This window comes from Microcaecilia unicolor, chromosome 7, assembly GCF_901765095.1.
Source record: "Microcaecilia unicolor chromosome 7, aMicUni1.1, whole genome shotgun sequence".
Lineage (NCBI taxonomy): Eukaryota > Metazoa > Chordata > Amphibia > Gymnophiona > Siphonopidae > Microcaecilia > Microcaecilia unicolor.
Genome location: NC_044037.1, coordinates 276,572,545 through 276,597,321, shown reverse-complemented (window position 1 = coordinate 276,597,321; position 24,777 = coordinate 276,572,545). Strand labels below are relative to the sequence as shown.

General features: G+C 47.3%; 1 protein-coding gene across 1 annotated transcript in view; it reads left to right on the top strand.

The window, feature by feature from the left end:
- The window catches only part of SCTR (secretin receptor), a 68,593-nt gene that overhangs the window by 5,514 nt on the left and 38,302 nt on the right, over positions 1-24,777 (top strand). The window contains exons 2-4 of the mRNA XM_030210873.1: positions 6,475-6,607; positions 9,295-9,405; positions 15,621-15,724. Of these exons, the coding sequence (XP_030066733.1) occupies positions 6,475-6,607; positions 9,295-9,405; positions 15,621-15,724 (348 nt within the window). The remainder of the gene's footprint in view (positions 1-6,474; positions 6,608-9,294; positions 9,406-15,620; positions 15,725-24,777) is intronic.

Here is a 24,777-nt window from a genome sequence, read left to right as displayed (position 1 = left end):
CCTTCAGTCTGTCCCAGTACGGCAGCCCTTATGTTCTAGGTAAAAGCATAGCTGATGAACCTTTGAGTTAGTCTGCTCCCCCCCCCCCCCCCCCCCCCCAGGAAGCTGCCGCCCTCTCCAGCCTTTTTGTCTAGCTAATGTCAGTCATTTAGAGTTCTGAAGGAGTGACTTGCTGTATAGCAGCATCTTTGGGTTGTTCTTTCCTTGGTCCATGCAAAGGCATCCCACCATGTTAGGGAATGACATATCACTAATTCTGGCCATTCAGTTCAGATGGAGAGTCTGGGCTGTAGTTTGTATGGAGGGTCTTTTTCTAATTATTAATGTGCATGTCACCTGCAGTTCCTGCACTGAAAAGTTACTTTCCACGGGTTAAGACTATTCACAAATTATAACACTTTGAATGCGGAATGAATGAGTGGAGGGAGGGGGGTGGAACTGCTTCTTCAGAAGCCTCCGTGGAGAGGGCTTGCTGGGAATGTAAAAAACAGGAATTAGGTTAGAAACGAAATCAGAAGCTGATAATAAAACGAGAGCAAATACTGCCGGGAGAGGTCCTGGTCATTTTACACAATGGTTCCTGCATAGGATGTGCTCTGAGCCCGTCACCACCAGCATGTTGCTCCAGCTCGTCACGCTTTGGTTAGGTGGCGCTTGGTTTGTAAGTACTCCAGTCTCTTTACTCAAGAATTTGTGTTTCCATTTCTTTAGGGATACGTTTTATAGGATGCAGCAGCGTATGGCATCCGTGCTTCAGTGTATGAACAACATACACTTAAGCCCTCGACTTAAGAACCTGGTTTTTAAAATTCTGGGTGGAAATATTGACCTGAAAATAAAGCATTTTCCCTTCATTTTTTTGGGGGGGAGGGGCGGTTAAATACAGAAATGTCCATACACTGAGATGCGAAGGAGAAGCCGGAACCCGATGCTTAACACGGTTTAAAGTTCTCTTCATGTTCAAGTGTACAGCGCTGCGTACGTCTAGTAGCGCTTTAGAAAAGTTGGTCGACTTAAAATAAAACAGTTTGTAATTCGCATAAACTGTTTTCGAGGGACGTGGATCTTTCCCTTGCAGTGTCATCTTCTTAACCTATGTTTGAAAAAAAAAAATTGTAACATTAAAATCGATAGTAGAGGGTTTGCATTTTTATTTGAGGGCTAGTCCTTTATTTCGATCACCGAACGAAGCTGGAGCATTAATCCCGATCGCTGCTTGTGTGCATCACGTTTTCACCTGCAGGGTATTTCCCCCCCATGTTGCAGCTATGGGAAGGAGAGAAATACGTTTAACCTTTTCTCCCGCAGTGTATGGCCACAATTCAGTTGCAAGTATCTCACATTTCTCTGGAAGGAGGGATAAGTAGCAATTGTTTGGATTGTTTCGAGAACAACTGGAAGTCGGGGGTCTGCCGTGCCCGGGACAGCTTCTGAGCATAACTCGGGCTTCTCTAGGTAATCGGAAAATTCGTTTCTAGCTCTTTTAAGGTGTGCGTGTGCCGACAGAAACTGTAAAAAGATGCTGATTACGTTGTTTCGTTTTATTTTTGAGGTAATCATCAATAGAAATAAAACAAAATAAAACATGGAAAAGAAAATAAGATGATACCTTTTTTATTGGACATAACTTAATACATTTCGTGATTAGCTTTCGAAGGTTGCCCTTCTTCCTCAGATCGGAAATAAGCAAATGTTGGTAGATGACAGTATATATAAGTGAAACATCAAAGCATTTCAGTGACAGTCTAACAGGATGAGGGTGGGTTAGCTGAGAGACAGGGAGAGTTGGGTGGATGAGGGCCAGGGAGATATGCATGGAGCTAAGAGGATGACAAAGCAGTACAATTTTATGGTTTATAATGGACTAGAAAACCCAGATCTTTGTTAAGTCCTGTCTGGTGGGTGTCAAAATATTTAATCATTCTGACTTCAAAGGTCTTACCTTCCTGTATTGTTTTAAAGTTCCCTTTCTTCGGTTTCTTTTTGAGAAACTGCAGTTCGGATATGAAAAAGTGCATAAGGAATGGCTACACAATTAATATTTACTGTTATCATTATAATCACAATGATGTCTGTGCAGACGGATGGGTTCTGTTGATAAATGAAATCGGCCCGATTGTGACTGAATAGATAGGGATGGGCTGGAGAGTAAATTTTAAGTGGCTTCGATGTTGGCTCCAGAACTTAGTACAAGAACAGTGCTGGGCAGACTTCTACGGTCTGTGCCTTGAGAAAGACAAGGACAAATCAAACTCAGGTATACATTTAAAGTAGCATATATCATGTAAAATGAGTTTATCTTGTTGGGCAGACTGGATGGACCGTACAGGTCTTTATCTGCCGTCATTTACTATGTTACTATGTTATTTATGGGACCGGGAATTTTACCTGTTACGATCTGATGTTGACTCCAGGCTCCGGATTCTGGTCCGAGCTGAAATATTTCGTACAATGCTCTGAGGAATCATTGGTCTCTGCTGACTTATATAAGGTTGATTTCTTATGCTTTACCGCGCCTTAGGGAAATGGTCTGTTGGACCAGGAAGGACAAATAAAAATCATAACGTAGGGATTAGACAACAAAGAAGAAGAATCCCAGTAAGAAGTGGCAATCTCAAGAGTTTATTGAAGAAAGGTTCAGGTCTTTGATGGCCATTGTTTAATCCCTACGTTATGATTTTTATTTACACTTATGGGTTCTTCTTTCCCTGTTGTAGCATGGGAAGACGTCATTTACTAACAGAGGGGTCCTTTTACTAAGCCGCGGTAAAAATTGGCCTCTGGTAGTGTAGGTGCGTGCATTGGGCATGCGCCGGGCCAGTTTTTACTGCATGTACAAAAAAGGGCTTTAAAAAAAAAAAATGGGACAGGAAAAGGGCCTGTGGTAAAACTGAAACCAGCGTGTGCCCAAAACTGGCATGAGCCCTTAACACCACCCACTGATCTAGCGGTAAGGGCTCACGCACTATACGTACGGTGACTGGTCAGCATAGGCCATGCTGATTGCCGCTGGAAATGACACACATGGGAGGAAATAAATAAATCGTCCGTAAGGTATTTGTATGTGCCAAATCTGAAATTACCACCATGGGGCATGGTAGCCTGGCAGTAGAATCATTTTGGTGTGTACTGCATGCACGTTGCGCCTAATGCGCCTTTGTAAAAGGCCCACAGAATTATGCGCCTTATTTATGGCCAGACTCATTATAACCGGATGCCTATGTGAGAAATCGAAAAAGGCAGCTATTTTAAGCCTATGTTATAAAGGCTCGACTCAAATATAGACACACTGTTCACACAGATATGCAGTGCATTTTTTTGTTATAATGGGGGAAATAGTCTGAATGGTCACTGGGATCTGCTGCTAAATAGCAGCTTATATTGTCTCAACATCCTATCTGTGACTCAACTCACCACTGACCAAAAAACCCCTCCTGGCTATTATCACTTTACAGGGGCGTAGCCAGACAACAGATTTTGGGTGGGCCTAGGCAAGAAAAGGGCGGGCACCAAGTGTTCTCTCCCCACCACTACCACCAAAAATATATCTCAGCTGGCAGGAAAATGTTTCTTTCCACATTGACAGTCTGCAGCAGGCAGGCCCTGAAAACTGAGCATTCACAGGTGCCGGTATCATGGATAGTAGCATTTTCGTTACCATCAGGGAGGGGGAAATGTTCAGCTCACGGAGCTTAGGATCCCTAGTAGCTACCAGTAAACATGTGCTACTGTTGGGTGGGCCTGAGCTCTAAGTGGGTGGGCCGCAGCCCACCCAGGCCCACCTGTGGCTACGCCACTGTCACTTTGTATCCACTTTTCTACCAATTTATCTATTTTTGCTTTTACTTATTTTGTGTACGAAATCAATCGTGAAGGTATCTCCCTTTTTTTTTTTTTGGAAATGCTGAATGTGCACTCATTAATAATGGCCGCACTTAGCTAAAGGCACGGCTGATCCCGACAGGCTCCAGTTTCGCTACTGCTTTCTCAAGGGACCTGCGCCGCTGTGTGTAACTGCTCATTCGTCCTTCACTGTTACAGCCAAAAATAGATAAATTGGTAGAAAAATGGATACAAAGTGATAATAGGCAGGAGGGGGTTTTTTGGTCAGTGATGAGTTAAGTCACAGATGGGATCTTGAGACAATTTAAGATGCTATCTGGCAGCAGATCCCTGTGACCATTCAGACCATTTCTCCCATTATAACAAAAAAATACATTGTGTGAACATAGTGCCTACATTTGAGTTGAATTTGTATGAAGCAGTGAGTAGACAGATTAAGCCATCACATATTTTCTATATGTTATAAAGGCAACATAGGCACCTGTGTAGGTTTATAAAATAGACTCCCAGATCCAGTTCCAACTATGTAAAAATGCCAGTGCACAAATTTACACTTGCTCCAAAGTGCAGATGGCTTTCTATACAGGTAGAAGCATGCTTTAAAATATACAATCGTAACTCCCACCTCTGCTCCACCAAAACTGTACCCCTGGAAACATCAACGGAAAAGTAGAGAGGACCATCCATCTGCAAACACCGAGTGCAGACTGAAGAGCAGATCACACATCAGAAAGGATACAAATTTGTATTCAGGAAATGGAAAGATCTCACATAAAAATGCCCCCCACCTATTGAGATCTGCGTTATCTATACCCCAGACTGATCCTGCAAGGCAGAAGATACTGATATGCTTTTTTGATTTAGATTGTAAGCTCTTCGAGCAGGGACTGTCCTTCTTTGTTAAACTGTACAGCGCTGTGTAACCCTAGTAGCGCTCTAGAAATGTTACGTAGTAGTAGTAGTATAAGATTTCCAACTAGTAACCCCTGACGCAGTCCATTTTGGGGCAAAATGTGGCCCACGTTGGGTCATTTTTATGTGAGATGTTTCCATTCCCTGAATAAAAATGTTTAACCTTCCTGATGTGTAATCTGTGCTTCTGTCTACACCCTGGGAACATCTATGCACAGATCACATCAAAGTAGATGCAAACTTTCCACGTGCATTTAGGAGCCCTTTTACAAAGCATTAGTAAGCACTAACACATGCTCACCGCGGCAAAAAATGGCTTCAGGGCGCACTGAGGCATTCTTCAGTAATTGTGCCATGTGCTTTATTTTTCTGCGCAGGGGGCGTGTCTTGAGGGGGCAGAGAGTGGGCGTGTTCTGTGCTAATCGGTTAGCGCAGCTACATTGCCACTCGCTAACTGATTAGCATTTGCTTAGTGTGTAAGTCAGTAACATAGTAGATGACAGCAGAGAAAGACCTGTATGGTCCATCCAGTCTGCCCAACAAGATAAACTCATATGTGCTACTTTATGTGTATACTTGACCTTGATTTGCATTTGCCATTTTCAGGGCAAAGACTGTAGAAGTCTGCCCAGCACTAGCCCCGCCTCCCACCACTGGGTGGTGGTAAGGGGCAAGGGCTCACCTGCTAATCTGTTTGAATGGCCATGCACTAATGGCAAAATTAGTGCTTGGATCGACAAGCACAGAAGAAACCAAACCCTTCGCCAGGTCACAACAAGCAGGCAAAACAGCGAAAGGGGACACAAAAGATGATGAAAAACAACTAACAGACTCTAAGGGGTATGTTTACTAAGGTGTGTTAGCGTTTTGAACGTGCCTGTGAATTTAAGGCGCATTAAATGCTAATGCGCCTATACATTTCTATGGACACGTTAGCGTTTAACGCACGTAAAACATTTACATGCGTTAAAAACGCTAACGTGCCCATAGAGCCGCTTAGTAAACTTAGGCGTAAGAGTTCACATCAAAAGTTTATGATACAATAAGTACTGGACTCAACACAGATCGTGTTTCAGCCGCAGAGGCCTGCCTCAGGAGTCCCTGTGATTTATAAATGTTGAAATTTCTTTAAAGTGTTGAAACGTCTGTGTATGGTGAACCAAACAGAAAACTGGACCACCTCGGATATGGAGAAACAGTATACAGACGTACACAGCAAACATGACACAAAATTAGTGCTTGGCTATTAATATTAATAATAGGAATTCACAACACTCTCTCATGCACACAGTAGGCTGTGCAGTCAAGAATTCATTTAATCTCTCCGCTACGGCTTTGTCTTCCCTGATCACCCCTTATGGTTATAGCCCTTAAAACAATATTATCAGAATGGAAAGATAACTCCAAAGTTTCTTTTGCTTTTTGGTGAAATACTGTCTGTATTATTTATAAATATGAAGCTAAAATTGCGGAGAAGTCAAATAATATTCCTCATTACACTTTTCGGTATTTTTATGTACCAATACTGTTGCCATTGTTTTGTTCTTTTGTTGTTTTGTATTGTTACTTAAAAAACTTTAATAACGAATATTTGAACTCAAAAGATATAAAAATCTGTAGCAAGACTGCCAATTATAAAATGAGTTCAATGTGCTATCTGGTGAGTACTAAGTACTTGCAAAACTCAAACAGCAGTTGCTTGTATTTTTGTTTTTTCAGGTAATTAAAAATGTAGCTCTTGCTGTTTCACCGGTGTGTGATGTGCTTGGCGTTCTGGAAAAGGAAGCGAACCTGTGCGCCGAGTTACTTTTTCAAGAACAGAATAGGTCAGAAAATCAGTGGCTCACATCGGGTAAATACGGTGATTTTATTTATTAACAATTCAAAGCCTGCTATTATTTATTATTTTGATGATTTATGGTTTAGGTCCCTGTTTATGTTTGTTTGTTGCATTTGTATCCCACATTTTCCCAACTATTTGCAGGCTCAATGTGGCTTACATAATACCGGAGAGGCGTTTGCAGACTCCGGTGTGAACAAATACAGAATGATGTTATGGTAAGTTAGGTTCTCAGGGAACAGTCTCATTAGGGTGTCATAAAGCGGAAGGGTTGTGTTATGATCATTACGTTCTTTAATTGTGATGTGTTGCAGAGTTTGAGCATTTAAGTTGGATCAGTAGGGTATGCCTTTTGGAACAAGTTAGTTTTTAGTGATTTCCGGAAGTTTAAATGGCCATATGAAGTTTACTAAGGTGCGCTAGCGTTTTTAACGTGTGCACATAATTAGCACGTGCTGTGTAGGCGCCCATAGAAATACTGTGGTTAGCACGCACTAAAAATGCGAACGCACCTCTAGCGCAGCTTAGTAAACAGGGCCCTTAGGAGTCCTTTTACTAAGTCGCTGTAAAAAGTGGCCTTCGGTAGTGTAGGCGCATGTTTTGAGCACGTGCCGGCCTAGTTTTTAATGAGACAGGAAAAGGGCTTGCAGTAAAACTAAAATCAGCGCGCCCAAAACTGGCCTGAGCCCTTAACACCAACCACTGATCTAGCGGTAAAGGTTCCCGCTTTACACGTGTGGTGACTGGTCAGTGCATGCCAAGTGCCGATTACCGCTGGAACTGACACGTGTGGGAGGAAGTAAATAAATCATCCAGGCGCTATGAGCACGTGCCAAATCTGAAATTACCGCCGGGGGGGCACGGTAGCCTGGTGGTAGTCTCGTTTTGGTGCGCTGCACGTGCGTAGCCCCTAACAAGCCTTTGTAAAAGGGTCCCTTAGTTTATTTGATATACCAGCTTAGGCAACAGCAGAGTGGTGTACGATATAAAAACAAAATTAAAAATTAAAATCAATAATAGAAAAGGAATGTGGTTCCCTTATAAACTGCTTATTAAAGTTTATTCAAAGTACAAACCTAATTGGAAACCATAATTGTTTCTTTTTAAAATATTGATTAAAGCTCATAGAAAATGCAAACCTTAATTTGAAATCACAAGATTATGAAACAATCAAATCCTAAAGAAACCACTAGAAATATAAGCATAGACGTATTGCTTGTTGGTACAACCTTCAGCACTTACCAGTTTAGATACTGGATGTAAGAAATCACTGTTGTCCAAACTTCAGATGATACAAAATACTTCCGCCCATTTTTTCCTTCCCTAGTTGTAAGCAGTGGCATAGCCAGGGGCCTGGGTGGGCTCTTTGAGCTCAGATCTACCTAGTAGAAGTCCACGTATGATGTGGCTGGCAAGGATCCCCAAGTTCCACCAGCTGAAAACTCCCAACACTTCTCACTCCCACATACCTTTTAAATAGCAGATCTTCGCTGGCAGCGAGCAGCGACTGATACACACTGCTTGCACCAGCCCCACAGCCTTCCCTCGGACACAATTTCCTGTTGCCACATCGGTGGAAGTACATCAGAGGGAAGAAGACTGTGGAGCTGGTGCGAGCAGTGTGTATCAGTCGCTGCTCACTGCCAGCAAAAATCTACTGTTTAAAAGGTATGCGGGAGCGGAGAAGTGTTGGGAGTTTCAGCTGGCAGAGCTTGGGGATCCTTGCCAGCCACATCATAGGTGGACTTCTACTTGGTGGATCTGAGCTCAAAGAGGCCCGGGCCCACCCGGGCCCCTGGCTATGCCACAGTGAGTGTTGGAGAACCTGCTGATCACCTGTGCAACTGCATCGACGGTAAGGAGGGCGAATTTTAACCAGATTCGGTCAGCCGGGTATTCTACAGTGGTTGGGTCCAACTGATTAAGGAAGATTTCAGTGTCAGTGTTGTCTTGACGTAGCGTGTTGCGTAGGCTTGCAATTTTTTCATTGAAATACTTAGCAAGTTTGTCTGCAGATGGGATGTCTGTATTCAATGTAGTGACCAAGTTGGTGTCTAGGAGTTTGTTCACGAGTTGGTATAATTTCATCCATTGGTACTATTTACATCAGTGGCGTTCCTAGGGTGGCTGACACCCGGGGTGGATCGCCGATGCGCCCCCCCACCCCGGGTGCAGCGCAACCCCCACCCCCACCCCCGGCGAAACGATGGACACCTCCCCCCGTCGAAGCAACACCCCCCCAGGTGCATTTTTACCTGCTGGGGAGGGGGGGGGGGTGCCGCGCGCCTGTCGGCTTCGCTCGTTCCCTGCTCCCTCTGCCCCGGAACAGGAAGTAACCCGTTCCGGGGCAGAGGGAACAGGAAACAAGGGTTGCCGACAGACGCGCGGCACCCCCCCAGCGGTGTGCACCCGGGGCGGACCGCACCCACCGCCCCCCCCCCCTTGGTACGCCACTGAATTACATTAAAATATACAGAAAATTACTCGTGCCTACACTGAATGCATAGTCGCAAAGACATAAAGAGGATGAATTACAGCAAGTTTGAAAAAAATAAAATTAATGAATTCACAACTTCAAGTCTCCCCCCCCCCCCCCTCCCACACACACCAAAGAAAGGCATCCTTGCAAATGTGGGTATTGAACTGTTTTATCCAAGCATGCATAAGAGACAGAGCTGTGTTTTTTCCTTTGGTCTTAGGGCAGTGCGCTGGTATGTGGGACAACGTGAGCTGCTGGCCTTCTTCTGCAGTTGGACAGACTGTCTCTATTCAGTGTCCAGAATTTCTACAAGCATTTACTGGAAACAGAGGTAACAGCAAGAAAAAGACCCAACTCAGGCTCCCCGTGCACCATGGGCGTAGTTTGACTGTTTCATTTGGGGGGGCAAAGGATGGGGTGGGGCATATTAGCATATTCATTTATATATATATATGCAAATGAATATGCTAATATGGAGGAAGGAAAGAAGGGAGAAAGAGCTGGCTTGACATCTCATACATATTAATTATGGTTATTCGCAAAAAAGCCAGTTCTTTCTCCTTTCCTTCCTTCCTTCCTTCCTTCTTTCCTCCTTACCCAGAACTCCCTCTTCCTCTCCAGTAGTATTTCCCTACCCTCTTTCCCATACCATGCCAGTGTAGACCTTAGAAATGCATAAACTCTATATGTAGATCCTTCAAGAGGTAGTGTGTCATGATTTAGGCTCTAAAACCTTTTCTGATGTTTTGGTGCCACCTCAGTAAGGCCAACACACAATCTCTCCAATGCAAAACACTATACACAAACTTGTGCAAAAACACACTCATAACCTTAGCAAACCATAACAGCACTAATTCCAAGGACAGGACGAGCTACAACCTTATGTGTGGAAAGGCAGCACTGTAATTACACCGGGCTCTAAAACACCAGTACACTATGTGAGGAACCCAGGAAGGTGAGGGAAGAAGGAGCTGGGGAAAGGAGTAGGGCAGATGGATTTCCCCGCCCGAGGGTTAACCCCAAGTCCCTCAGGGAGGGAAGCCGGGAGGCCACGCCCTCAGGGAGATATAGATATCTGAGAAACATGGAAAGGAGGGAGGACTACAAGTCCCAGGATCCTGTGCAATCCGCCAAGGAAAAGGAAAGAGAACAGATAAGGAATTACAAGTCCCAGGATCCTGTGCAATCTGACAGGGAAAAGGAAAGGGAACAGAGGGGGAACTACAGATCCCAGGATGTTGAGGGAGGGGGAGGGATTGGGGAATGGCAAATAGCAGGGTAGGGAGGAACAGGTGGGGAATATAAAGGGAGAAGAACTAATGGACTGGGAAGCGAGGGGGGGAGGAGGGGCGCTTCAAACCTCTGAGGCTGATGATCTGGAGCCTATGGAGGTGACTGATCTGTTCCAGCTGCAGGGAAGGAAATTAAAAAGACTCCTAGCCAACCTGGCTTCTAAGCTGGTGAGATGGGGGAGACAAATCAAGCAGCTGTTCCAGCCGCAGCTGAAAGGGTTTTCCAGAGGCAGCTGGAGGTGAGCAGCTAAGTGAGAGAATTTGGGAACTGTAGCCTTGCCCTGGGCTCCAAGGAAGAGGGCATTTGTTTGAACCTTTGGGGTAAAGCCTCTTAGGACATGGAGCTATTGCCTGGACCTGTGTTTGGGGAGGGAAGGCATTTTGGCTTTGAACGGTGGCTTTTCCCTGGGCTTAAGGGAAAGGCATTCTGGAACCTTGACCTTTAACCTTGACCTGGGCTTAAGGTGAGAAAACTTTTGGACTTTTGAACTGTGGCATGTCCCTGTGCTTAAAGGACAGGCATTTGTGGGACCCTTAACACTATCGCCTGCCCTTTGCTAGAATGGAAGGGGGAACTCTGCAGGGCCTGTAGCATTCTGGCCTCCAATCCCTGGACTGGAAGATTCCCAGGCCGGCCAGGGGGAGGGCCATGATAAGGGAAAACTGTAGCCAATGTTGCATAGGAGCCTGCATTTTCTGTTCTTTGAGTGGGATTAATGTACCTGTGGGATAGAGTGTAGCGGTATTCCCCAGGAGAGGGACCACCTCCAGGGGACCCTGGAGTTCCCGAAGGCAACCTGTGGACAACTACCTAGTGACAACAAAAAGGGCTGCAAATACTACACACTAGCAGAATACTGCACCTTGATCACACATGAAAAACACATTGACGCAACAGATATGACACAAGGAACTAGAAATAAAAAAAATATGAAGGCAAAATACTGAACTGGAAAGTTACCTCAAGAAGTGAAACTCAGCATGCAGCAATACTAGAAAAATTGAAACTTACATGCAAAATATCACAGATGCACATTTCCAGTTCAAAAACAGCAAAGGTGGTCCAGGAAGGAGGAACAACCAACGGTGTCAATGTGATATTTTATTGGAGAAGGATCCAACTTAGCCAAGTTTTGACAACAGCCTTCATCAGGGTCTTCCATAGCAAGTATAATGAAACCATGGTGAGACACAATCAGATGCAAATATTGTGTTACTAGCTATTGTTTACAAAAAAAAACCCTGATGACCCCTGATGAAGGCCGTTGTCAAAATTGGCCAAGTCAGGTCCTTCTCCGATAAAAAATTACACTTATACCATTGGTTGTTCCTTCTTTCGGGACTACCTTTGCTGTTTTTATGTCTCTGAAACCAGTTCAAAACCACACCTGAGATGCTGGTTTTTTCAAGTCTGTCAGCAACAATGGATGGTCAATTACATGAAATGCAGCTGTGAGATCAATCTGGATAGAGTAGCCTAGTGGTTAGTGCAATGGACTTTGATCCTGGGGGAACTGGGTTTAATTCCCATTGTAGCTCCTTGTGACTCTGGAAGTACTTGTATCTATTATGTAAACTGCTTTGAATGTGGTTGCAAAAACCACAGAAAGGTGGTATATCAAATCCCATTTCCCTTTCACTATGATTATAACTCACTAGAAGAGTCTCTGTTAGTGGCGTAGGAAGGGGGGCGGCGGGGTGGTCCGCCCCGGGTGCACGCCGCTGGAGGGGTGTTGGCTCCACTGGTTCCCTGCTCCCTCTGCCCCCATCTAACAGGTACCCTTCTCTTCCCTACCCCTAGTCCGCCATCTCCATCTCCCTTCCAAATGCCCTCTGTGTCCAGTATGTCTCTTTCTCTTCCCTGTCCCACCCATCAATCTGCCCCTTTCTCTACTCGCCACTTGTCCAGCATCTCGCCTTCCTTTCCTACTTCCTGTGCCCATCATGCATTGAATCTTCCCTTTCCTGCCCCTCAAGGTATCCAGCATCTCTCCTTCCCTACTTCCCCCAAAGTGTCCAACCTGTTCCCGGGGCACAGAGAGCAGGGAACCAGCGGAGCGGACGCAGTTCCCAGCGACGTGCAGTCGGGGCGGATCAGCCCTCCCGCCCGCTCCCCGCTTTCCTATGCTAGTAAGAATGCGCTCTGGGGGGGGGGGGGTGCGCGAGGAGGGGGGGTGCGCAGCAGCGACCTGCCCCGGGTGTCAGCCACCCTCGCTATGGCACTGGTCTCTGTACTATGTCCTTCACAGAGACTGAATTGAAAGGGATGAAATACAGAGTTCCAATATCATATAGCCTGATTTGCTACTAAATAACCTTGTGTCATCAGCAAATTTAGGGCTTCTTTTACTGAGGTATGCTAACAATTCCCGCACAGCAAATGAGGAAGCCTATAGGAATTGATTGGGTTTCTTCTCATTTGCTGCGCTGGGAATCGCTATCGCAGTTTAGTAAAAGAGGCCCTTAACCACCTTACTTGCTATTCCCATTTCTAAATCATTTATAAATATGTAAAAAAGCAGTGGTCCCAGCACATACCCCTGGGAACCCCACTATCTACCCTTCTCCAGTGAGAATATTGACTATTTAAACTTACTCCCTGTTTTCTATGTTTTAACCAGTTTGTAAACCACAATAGGATACTGTCTCCTATCCCAGGAGTTGTTCATGAGGTATGTCGTCAAATGTCTTCTGAAAATCCAAGGCCCTACTTCCCCTGTAGTCTAGCATCTCCCCATCTTTCCTTTAATCCTTCTGGTCCAGGATCTCCCCTTTCTTTTTCTTTCCCTCTCCCCTTTCTTTTTCTTTCCCTCTCCCCCTTGTCCAAGCAGCTCCTCTTCCCTTGCTTACCCCCTGGGTCCACCATATCCCCTTCCCTACTCCCCCCCTCCCCCCATCTAACAGGTACCCTTCTCTTCCCTACCCCTAGTCCGCCATCTCCATCTCCCTTCCAAATGCCCTCTGTGTCCAGTATGTCTCTTTCTCTTCCCTGTCCCACCCATCCATCTGCCCCTTTCTCTACTCGCCACTTGTCCAGCATCTCGCCTTCCTTTCCTACTTCCTGTGCCCATCATGCATTGAATCTTCCCTTTCCTGCCCCTCAAGGTATCCAGCATCTCTCCTTCCCTACTTCCCCCAAAGTGTCCAACATATCTGCTTTGATTACCTACCCCCCACCAGGTGTCCAGCCTCTCCTCTTCCCTTTCCTATTCCCCCCACCCAGGAGTCTAACATATCTGCTTCCTTTTCCTTCTTCTCAGTTCCAGCATCTCCCCTTCCCTATCCCCAATGTATTCAGCCTCTCTTCTTCCCTTCCATATCCCCCAAAGTGATCAGCATCTTATCTCCTATTTCCTACCACCACCCTGATTATCCTGTATATCCGCTTTCTTTCTCTACCCCCTAAGTTGTCCAGCACCTCTTTTCCCTACACTAGCCCCAACATCCAGCATCTCCTCTTCCCTACCCCCCACCCAAGTTGTTCAGCCTCTTCTTTTCCCTACCCCCAACAAGGTGTCCTGCATCTCCTCTTCCCTTCCCTAACTCCCAAGGTGTCCAGCATCTCATCTCTATTTTCTTTTTTTGCTGCTGCATTCAGTATATCCTCATCCCCTTTCCTTCTCTTCCCCCTGCAAAGTCTTCCACTGCCACAACCCACCCTTTGCTGGCTGAGACTAAGCCACAATAAAAGCACGGTGGGGGACACTGCTGTCTTCCACTTCCTCTGACACAAACGTCCTCTCTGAGGTGATGAGAGCAGCAGGGTTTGAGTGCAGGCTTGTGTTGAAAGGCCCCATGCCGGGCCACTCCCCCCCCCAAAAAAATAAATAGTGGCTAGCCTTGAAGAAGCCATGATTGAAGATGAAGGTGCTACTGCTGATTTAGTATTGAAAAAGGCTTTAGAAGGAATAATTTCAGGGATTGTACAAGGTATACTCCAGTAGAAATCCTGGGTCAGCTGAGACAGCTTTCATAGCTCCTGGGAGGGAGGAAGTCTCAACCACCACAGCCAGGGGCGTAGCCACGGGCGGGACCCAATTTCGGGTCAGGCCTGCCCAGCAGCAAAGTTCCTGACGGCGATTCCAGTCGCAGTGCTGCTGGGCGGGCCTGCAAGGAGGGTGAGATGCTGCAGCTGCACGGGGGGGGGGGGGGGGGGAAGATGTCGCATGGGGGAGGGAAGACGGGAGGACACAGCAGCTGCACAGGGGGAAGGGAAGATGGAAAGAAAGATGCTGCACAGGGGGGAGGGAAGATGGAAAGATGAGGCTTGGTTGGTGGGTGAGGGAGATGCAGCAAAGGGGTGGAGGGGTGAGGAAGGGAGAAGTCGGCTGTGTATGAGGTAGAGGGGAGGGACACATGCTGCATACAGAGGGGATAGGTGGGGAGGGGGAGAAATGGTAGGCATAGGGGTAGAGAGGAGGGAGAAATGGTGGGTATAGTGGTAGAGGGAGGGCGGAGCAGAGAAAATTTTGTGCCCACCCACTTTGGGCTCAGGCCCACCCAAAACTGGCTGTCTGGCTACGCCACTGCACCACACTATAGCAATCCCCTAGTATTGGGACTAAAGGTGTACATATTTGGAGATACAGTCTGTGGCTTGTGGATGAGTACTGTCCCTGCAAAGGCTGGGCTGGATAGGAAGAGAAGGAGGTTCAAATTGACAAAATCTTCAGATAGTTGCCACTGAAGGCTTATGCTGCTTTAGTCCACTAGGGCTCCATCTCTGACTGAGCTGGAAGCCCAAAGGTGCAGGAAGAAATCGTCTGACCGTTAAGAACAAGACTAAATCCATTGGGAGCTTGCTTTACAGTAGAGGTAGTAGAGGTCAGAGCTGCCTGGAGATGTACCTGAAACATCTGCAGGGCGGGATTTTAAAGAGTAATGTGGACACTAGTCTCCCTGCAATGGCAGAAGGAAGTCAGTCTGAATATGCTCAAAAATAAGTTAAGTCCCTGTCTGTAATCTAGGAAGTACAATATGTCCTGCATGGCCCCTTCCAGATCCTTAATATTTCAGAAGCAAATGGTAGTAAGTTCAAGCCAAACATGTTTAATCAGTTTTCTCACAAATCAGCCGGAATGGACTAACTTCCTTCTGCCACTGCAGAGCAATATTGTGGGTGCTAATATCATTGGTCTACTGTACACCTTCCGTTTTTTTGCTTATTCTGTTTTAGAATTGTTTATTTATTTATTTTTTTTTTATATTATAAGTATCTGCGTATATATTTTTTTAATCCTCTGTTCTTGCCTAGGTTTTGTTTATCGCAATTGCACCCACAAAGGCTGGTCTGACGTTTTCCCGACGGTCGCTGTTGCTTGTGGATATGATGTAAATGACACCAGCAATGAAGCCAGAGTAAGTCCGGCTGGTTTGCAGTACAGTGCATTAGTCACTCTCCATCTCTAGCAGATCACCCTGAGGCCAGGCCAAGTCCTGTAGGATAGATATTCTTATTGTGATGCCCTTAGGCAGGGTCATTCTCCAACTGAAAAGCAGTTAACAAGGAGGACCACTAGGCCTGTTCCTCCTCCCCCCCCCTGCCCCCCCCCCCCCCCGCATGTCCTCACCTGTGATGGCTCTTTAGCATTTTCCCTTCCCCATCAATATGCATTTATTACATTAAAACTTTGCAGGCCACTTTCCAGCTTATTTTCGAAAGAGATCACCGGCCATCTTCCGACACAAATCGGCAGATGGCTGGCCATCTCCTGAACCCGGCCAAATTGGTATAATGGAAAGCAACTGCGTTCCGTCGCGGAGCTGGCCAAACTTCAAGGGGGCGTTTCGGCAGGGTAGCAAAGGCGGGACAGGGTGTGGTTTCGAGACAGCCGGCTTCGCCTAATAATGGAAAAAAGATGGCCGGCTCTGACGAGCATTTCGCCGGCTTCACTTGGTCCATTTATTTTCAGGACCAAGTCTCAAAAAAAGTGCCCCAATTGACCAGATGACCACCGGAGGGAATCTGGGATCAACTCCCCTTATTCCTCCAGTGGTCACCAACCCCCTCCCACCCAAAACAAAAAAAAACAACAACATTTTTGCCAGCCTCTATGCCAGCCTGAAATGTCATACCCAGCACCCTGACAGCAGTATGCAAGTCCCTGGAGCAGTTTTTAGTGGGTGCAGTGCACTTCAGGCGGGTGGACCCAGGTCCATCCCCCCCCCCTACCTGTTACACTTGTGGTGGAAAATGGGAGCCCTCCAAACTCCCCCCCCCCCCCAAAACCCATTGTACCCACATGTATGTGCCTCCCTTCACCCATAAGGGCTATGATAATGGTGTAGAGTTGTGGGTAGTGGGGTTTGGGGGGGGATTTGGGGGGCTCAGCACCCAAGGTAAGGGAGCTATGCACCTGGGAGCTATTTTAAATTTTTTTTTTTTAATTTTTAGAAGTTCCCCCTAGGGTGCCCGGTTGGTGTCCTGGCATGTCAGGGGACCAGTGCACTACAAATGCTGGCTCCTCCCATGACCAAATGCCTTGAATTTGGCCGGGTTTGAGATGACCGGCATTAGTTTCCATTATGGGCGAAAACCGATGCCGGCCATCTCAAACCTGGCCGTCTTTGACATTTGGCTGGCCCCAACTGTATTATCGAAACGAAAGATGGCTGGCCATCTTTTTCAATAATACGGTTCGGGACCGCTTTTTGCGGCGCTGGCCATCTAGATGGCCGGTGCTGTTCGATTATGTCCCTACGTCCCTTCCATGATTTCATGAGATCATGAACAATACGTGAGGTTTGTGAGGCCCTATGTATCTGCGGCGCCAATTTCATGTGGAAAAATGGAGACAGGCTCTGGCCCCATCCATTCACTTGTAGCTTCCCATACCACTAACTAAGTCATTCAGCCCCCTACCAAATCTTAATGCCCCTTATCTACTCACACGCATACATTATACACCTCAACCATATACTCTATAAGTGAAACACAGCTTGGGCAGAACTTTCCAACTTGTTGATTGTCTAAGCTTCTGTCATCCAGTGTTTGGCATTTCCTGTGACAATGCAGAAGCTCCTACTTTCCATGTGACATCGAGCGCCATCAATATGCTGTACTGTCCACAGTAGCTCAAATGGTTACAATATCCTGCTTCAAAGAGCTTACAAAGTCAAGTCTGAGCACAGTAGGGCCATTTGACTTGCTTTAAAGTCACGTGGAGGGGCATAATCGAACGGGGCGCCCATGTTTTCCTGAGGGCGTCCTCACAGGACGTCCCCACGAAGGGGCGGGGAAACCCGTATTATCGAAACAAGGTGGGCGTCCATCTTTCATTTTGATAATACGGTCAGGGACGCCCAAATCTCAACATTTAGGTCGACCTTAGAGATGGTCGTCCCCGGTTTTCGGTGATAATGTAAACCGAGAATTCCCATCTCAGAAATGACCAAATCCAAGCCATTTGGTCATGGGAGGAGCCAGCATTCATAGTGCACTGGTCCCCCTCACATGCCAGGACACCAACCAGGCACCCTAGGGGGCACTGCAGTGGACTTCAGAAATTGCTCCCAGGTGCATTGCTCCCTTACCTTCTGTGCTGAGCCCCCCAAAACCCACTCCCCACAACTGTACAACACTACCAGAGCCCTAAGGGGTGAAGGGGAGCACCTAGATGTGGGTACAGTGGGTTTGTGGTGGGTTTTGAAGGGCTCACATTTACCACCACAAGTGTAACAGGTAGGGGGGATGGGCCTGGGTCTGCCTGCCTGAAGTGCACTGCATTACCCACTAAAACTGTTACAGGGACCTGCATACTGCTGTCAGGGAGCTGGGTATGACATTTGAGGCTGGCAAAATTTATTTTTAAAGTTTTTTTTTTTAGGGTGGGGGGGGGGGGTTAGTGACCACTGGGGGAGTAAGGGGAGGTCATCTCCGATTCCTTCTGATGGTCATCTGGTCAGTTCAGGCACCTTTTTGAAGCTTGGTCGCAAGAAAAAATGGACCAAGTAAAGTCGGCCAAGTGTTCATCAGGGACGCCCTTCTTTTTTCCATTATCAGCCAAGGACGCCCATGTGTTAAGCACGCCCTATGCTTCCGACACGGTCCCGGGAACTTTGGTCGTCCCAGCGATGGAAAGCAGTTGGGAACGCCCAAAATCGGCTTTCGATTATGCCGATTTGGGTGACCCTGGGAGAAGGACGCCCATCGTCCAATTTGTGTCGAAAGATGGGCGTCCTTATCTTTCGAAAATAAGCCTGATAGTGAGTGGGGGAGAGTGCTCAGTTAGGGTACAAGTTCCTGTGCCACATTACCATTGTATTAATCCCAGTTTCCGTACTGTGCTCGTGACTTCCAAGAAAACTACATTACATGCAGGGCTGGTGTTAGACATGCAGGGGCCCAGGGCAGAAACTGTAGCCTATGGCTCCTTCAGCTTGAAGGAGGCTTGTGTCCCCCCCCCCCCCTTCCCAGGCAATTGCCGTGTTTGCCACCCTCTAATGCCAGCCCTGATCACATGAGAATATAAAGGGGTTTTGTGTGATTTATGTACCATCCTCAATACTATTAATAACAAAATAAACACTGCACCATCTACAGCTACTATCATCATAAGAATTGTAGATTGTAAGCTCTTTGAGCAGGGACTGTCTTTCTTCTATGTCTGTGCAGCGCTGCGTATGCCTTGTAGCGCTATAGAAATGCTAAATAGTAGTAGTAGTAATTGTACAGGTGAAGGCCCTCGCCTGTCAAGTATTCCAGAGCATGGATTTCTATGTACTGTGCTACCACACTTCCAAAGAATCACTCTGTACATATCCAGTGCTATCAAAACCTTTGTATTCTTGACTGAAATTAACTCAGGTGCTAACATATTTGCCTATCTTTTTCAGCATATTGGTCATCAGCAGGTCTGTTCTACCTATATGCTCAATATTGTAGCACCATCTAGTGGCAATGTAACATTATTACAGAAATAGCAATGTTCTTGTGAGGGAGCGAGGCTTGGGAAAATCAGGCACGAATGTATGAAGTTTGTGTGGTAAAATGATATTGCCTATAACATGTTCATTGACCTGTATAGAAATACAGAAGGAGGTTCTCTTTGGCTGGGACAGGCATGAGCAATGAATTTGAGAGACTGAGATAATTTCCAACATATCCCGGCTTAGGGGTGAGGTTCATTCCTGTCATGGTATGCACAAAATTAACCCATTAACAGACAGGCGGATTGATCTCTGGACCACCAGGGACCCTTTGCTGGGGGGGTTAGGGGAGCTGGAGACTCACCAGATTTCCAGCCCTCCCTGAACCTGGGGGGGATTGTTGAGGGGACCGGAGGTCCAGCGGACCTCCTGCCCCCCTGTTGCTCGGGGGGGGGGGGGGGGTTGGTCGCCCACTGGGCCACCAGGGACTGTTTTGGAAATGTTGAAGGGAGTTGGGGGGGCTGGAGACCCACCGGATCTCCAGCCCTCCCTGAACCTGGGAGGGGGATCTTTGGGGGAACCGGAGGTCCGCCGGACCTCCAGCCCCTGATGCTGGAGGGGTCAATTTAAAACAAATCGGAGAAAATTTTTTTTCACCCAACACGTAATTAAACTCTGGAATTCATTGCTGGAGAACGTGGTGAAGGCGGTTAGCTTGACAGAGTTTTAAAAGGGGTTAGACGGTTTCCTAAAGGACAAGTCCATAAACCACTACTAAATGGACTTGGGAAAAATCCACAATTCCAGGAATCAAATGTATAGAATGTTTGTACGTTTGGGAAGCTCACCAGGTGCCCTTGGCCTGGATTGACCGCTGTCGGGGACAGGATGCTGGGCTCGATGGACCCTTGGCCTTTTCCCAGTATGGCATTACTTATGTACATAATGTACATGGGATATGCATAGAGGAATCCTGTGCAGAAGGAATGGATCCTCAGAAGCTTAGCTGAAATTGGGTGGCGGAGCAGGTGGGGGGAAGAGGGGTTGGTGGTTGGGAGGCGAGGATAGGGGAGGGCAGACTTATACAGTCTGTACCAGAGCCGGTGATGGGAGGCGGGACTGGTGGTTGGGAGGCGGGAAATACTGCTGGGCAGACTTATATGGTCTGTGCCCTGAAAAGGACAGGTACAAATTCAAGGTAAGGTATACACATATGAGTTTGTCTTGGGCAGACTGGATGGACCATGCAGGTCTTTTTCTGCATTCATCTACTATATTACTATGTTACTCATACATATTCATTATGGAAATCTTGAAAACTTGACTGGGTTGTAGCCTTTGAGGACTGTGGTTGCTCACCCCTGGTTCAGAGCATGTAAACAGGCAGAATATTGCAAAATTCCAGTGGCATAGTCAAGGGTGGGTCCGGGTGGGCCCAGGCCCACCCACTTTGGGCTCAGGCCCACCCAGTAGCAGCACACCTATGATGTGGCTGGCAGGGATCCTCAAGCCCTACAAGCTGAAAGCTCCCAACAACTGTCTCTCCTGCATACCTTGTAAATAGCAGATTTTCGCCTGCAGCGAGCAGCGACTGATACGAACTGTTCGCACCGGCCCCACAGCCTTCCCTCTGATGTATTCCCGCCTATACGGAAACAGGAGTTGCATCAGAGGGAAGGCTGTGGGGCCAGCATGAGCAGTGTGTATTAGTTGCTGCTCGCTGCTGGTGAAAATCTGCTATTTAAAAGGTGTGGGGGGAGGGGGGATGTTTGAGAGACTATATGGCATGCAGGCGACAGAGGGAGAGACCAAATCACTTGTGGGACAGGGTGGAGTTCTTCTGTCCATCCATCTTGGGCCCAGGGCCACCCAAAATTGGGTGTCTGGATATGCCCTTGCATAATTCCATAACGTGTTTGTGCGGTACCCGGTTTTTCGTGCTCACTGCGCATTGATGGGGTCTTTTACTAAAGCTTAGCTCGAATTATCTCCAGCAGGGCCACTAGGAATAAAATGGGCCCTGCTGCAGATAACTCAAGCTAATCTTTAGTAAAAGACCCCCTAAGAGCTTAACACCTTTAGTAAAAGGGTCCCTTAGAGTGCTTTCACGTGATAGTGCACTTTAGTAAAGTTAGTCCTGAGATCATTTTTATTGGGGTCGATATTCAACGCAATCTAACTAGCCAAAAACCGCTCCTAGCTAGTTAACCAGCTCATTTTCGAAAGTGATCGCCGGCCATCTTCCAACACAAATCGGGAGATGGCCGGCGATCTTCTGAACCCGGCAAAATTGGTATAATCGAAAGCCGATTTTGGCCGGGTTCAACTGCTTTCCGTTGCGGATCTGGCGAAACATCAAGGGGGTGTGTCAGTAGAGTAGTGAAGGCGGGACGGGGGCATGCTCACGAGATGTCCAGCTTAGCTTGATAATGAAAAAAAAGCCAGGCTTGATGAACATTTCGCCGGCTTTACTTGGTCCCTTTTTTTTCACGACCAAGCTTCAAAAAGGGGCCCCAACTGACCAAATGACCACCAGAGGGAAATGGGGATGACCTCCCCTTACTCCCCCAGTGGTCAACAACCCCCTCCCACCCAAAAAAAAACCTTTTTTGCCAGCCTCAAATGTCATACCCAGCTCCCTGACAGCAGTATGCAAGTCCCTGGAGCAGTTTTTAGTGGGTGCATTGCACTTCAGACAGGTGGACCCAGGCCCATCCCCCCTCTACTTGTTACACTTGTGGTGGTAAATGGGAGCCCTCCAAAACCCACCCGAAACCCACTGTACCCACATCCAGGTGCCCCTTTCACCCCTTAGGGCCATAGGCGTAGACTGGGGGGGGCGAGGGGGGGCAATGCCCCCCCAAACGACGATGAGGCGCCACCGCGCCATTAGTTAAAAAAAAAAACACATGCACGCACGCGCTTCTCTCCATCCGCTTGGCTTTCCTGCTCTCTCTGTCTGCGTCCCGCCTTCCTCTGACATCAGAGGAAGGCGGGACGCAGACAGAGAGGGCAGGGAAGCCAAGCGGAGTAGCGGACGGAGAGGAGCGTGTCCGTCTACCCCTCTCTCTTCCTCCCTCCCTCCCTCCGCCGCAGGCAGCAGTCTTTTCCAGCGTTCCTGGCAGCGGTAGCGATGCAGACGCTGCCTTTGGCTCTGCCCCGAAGCCTTCTCTTCAAGTTCCTGTTCCCGCATAGCCTGTGCCTGAAGTGGACGTCAGACTCACAGAAACAGAAGCCTGCGCAGCCTTCTACATGGAATGTTGCTAGTGGAATAGCAACATTCCATGTAGAATCTCCAATAGTAGCAACATTCCATGTAGAATCTCCAATAGTATCTATTTTATTTTTGTTACATTTGTACCCTGCGCTTTCCCACTCATGGCAGGCTCAATGCGGCTTACATGGGGCAATGAAGGGTTAAGTGACTTGCCCAGAGTCACAAGGAGCTGCCTGTGCCTGAAGTGGGAATCAAACTCAGTTCCTCAGGACCAAAGTCCACCACCCTAACCACTAGGCCACTCCTCCCTCCACTGTTGCTACTATTTGAGATTCTACATGGAATGTTGCTATTCCAACATTCCATGTAGAAGTCGGCCCTTGCAGATCACCAATGTGGCCGCGCAGGCTTCTGCTTCTGTGAGTCTGACGGACGTTAGACTCACAGAAACAGAAGCCTGCGCAGCCTTCTACATGGAATGTTGCTAGTGGAATAGCAACATTCCATGTAGAATCTCCAATAGTATCTGTTTCATTTTTGTTACATTTGTACCCCGCGCTTTCCCACTCATGGCAGGCTCAATGCAGCTTACATGGGGCAATGGAGGGTTAAGTGACTTGCCCAAAGTCACAAGGAGCTGCCTGTGCCTGAAGTGGGAATCGAACTCAGTTCCTCAGGACCAAAGTCCACCACCCTAACCACTAGGCCACTCCTCCAGTATATGACAGTGCATCGTCCCCTTCTCAGCTTTCACCCCGTCTCTCTCATGTAACCTCCCCATCCTTCACCCAGTTTCTTTTCCCTCACCTGGTTTCAGCTGCAGAATAAACAGTGGGAATTCCTGCTTCCCCACCAGAACTTGGCTCTATGCAAGCTTTGCCTACGTGATGCTGGAAATTCAGGCTGGTCTCATGGTTTCAATTCTTGTGAGACTTGAAACCGCAAGATCAACGTGAACTTCCAGAACTGCACGACTCATGCTTACAGAGAGTCAAGTCATGATGGGCAAGCAGAATCCTGCTGAAGCACCACAAGAATTGTTAAGCTTCCAAGGGCCAAAAAAAAAGCACTTGGTGGGCCGGGTTCTGGCCCCCAGGCCATAGGTTTGGACAAGCCTGTTCTATAAGTTATGCCCAAAACTGGGAGACGCCAATGTCCCGCCCACCTGTACGCCCCCTTGCATATTCACACTATAGCACTTATGGGTGCCCTTCTAGAATAGCGCTTAAGGTGCTGACATGCTTAAGTACTCAGTTTTGGTACACATGCTTGTGGAAAGGGGTTTCTAACCTCAGGTGTCTAGTTATAGAGTTGCCTTTGAAAGTTTTTAAGATGTTCTACCAAACTTAATGTGTGTTAATTTAATTTTAATTTCCTCAGCGACCCTCCAGACCGGTCAAGACGCGTGGGTTATGTCCTCCTACCAGCAGAGGGAGACTGAGAAAACACTAAGCTTTTGAAGCCTGTATATATAACCTGTGCAGAACCTCCACTAGCCAGTATTTTCTCAGTCTCAGCAGAGGTAGCAGTTGACAGCCTGTGCAGTCTCCAATAATCTGGTGAGGTAGTTTGTCATTGGGTCGTAGGATTTTTTCCTTCCAAACTTTATTCTGTTGCAGTACCCTGTACGTGTGTGTGTAAAAAAAAAAAAAAAAAAAAAAAAGGTGCTTTGGGGCCCTGGGTCTGGTGGGGCCCAGTTTTTCCCCCTGGGGTGTTACACCTATGTTTGGGTCCCTCCCCCTGTGCTGCTCTCTATTTCTGTTTGCTTGGCAGCTTTGTGCCTCGGCTGCTTTCTCAGTATTGTAGCCTTGAGTGCCTTACAATTTCCAGATGCCAGAGTTAGAGTACGATGCCTTTAAGGTCAGTTATTCTATGTCATTTTGCTTGCCAGCTTTGTGCCTCGGCTGCTTTCTCAGTATTGTAGCCTTGAGTGCCTTACAATTTCCAGATGCCAGAATTAGAGTACTGTGCCTTTAAGGTCAGTTATTCTATTTCGTTTTGCTTGGCAGCTTTGTGCCTCGGCTGCTTTCTCAGTATTGTAGCCTTGAGTGCCTTACAATTTCCAGCTGCCAGAGTTGGAGTACTGTGCCTTTAAGGGCATTTATTTCTTTATTTTCAGCGGACCGAACGGGGGTTTTGATTCCTTGCTGGAACGAGAGAGCAGCGCTTTCTCCACTGCTTTTGCAGTGTGAGTGAGTTTTTGGTTTGGCGCGTTTGCGGAACAGCTTTTCCCTTCCCTCGTGGTTTATGGCGGCCCAGCTCCTCCGATGTCGCGCGTGCTCGTGACGAGGGGTAGAGGCGCCGGGCGCTCAGTGTAGCTTTGCGG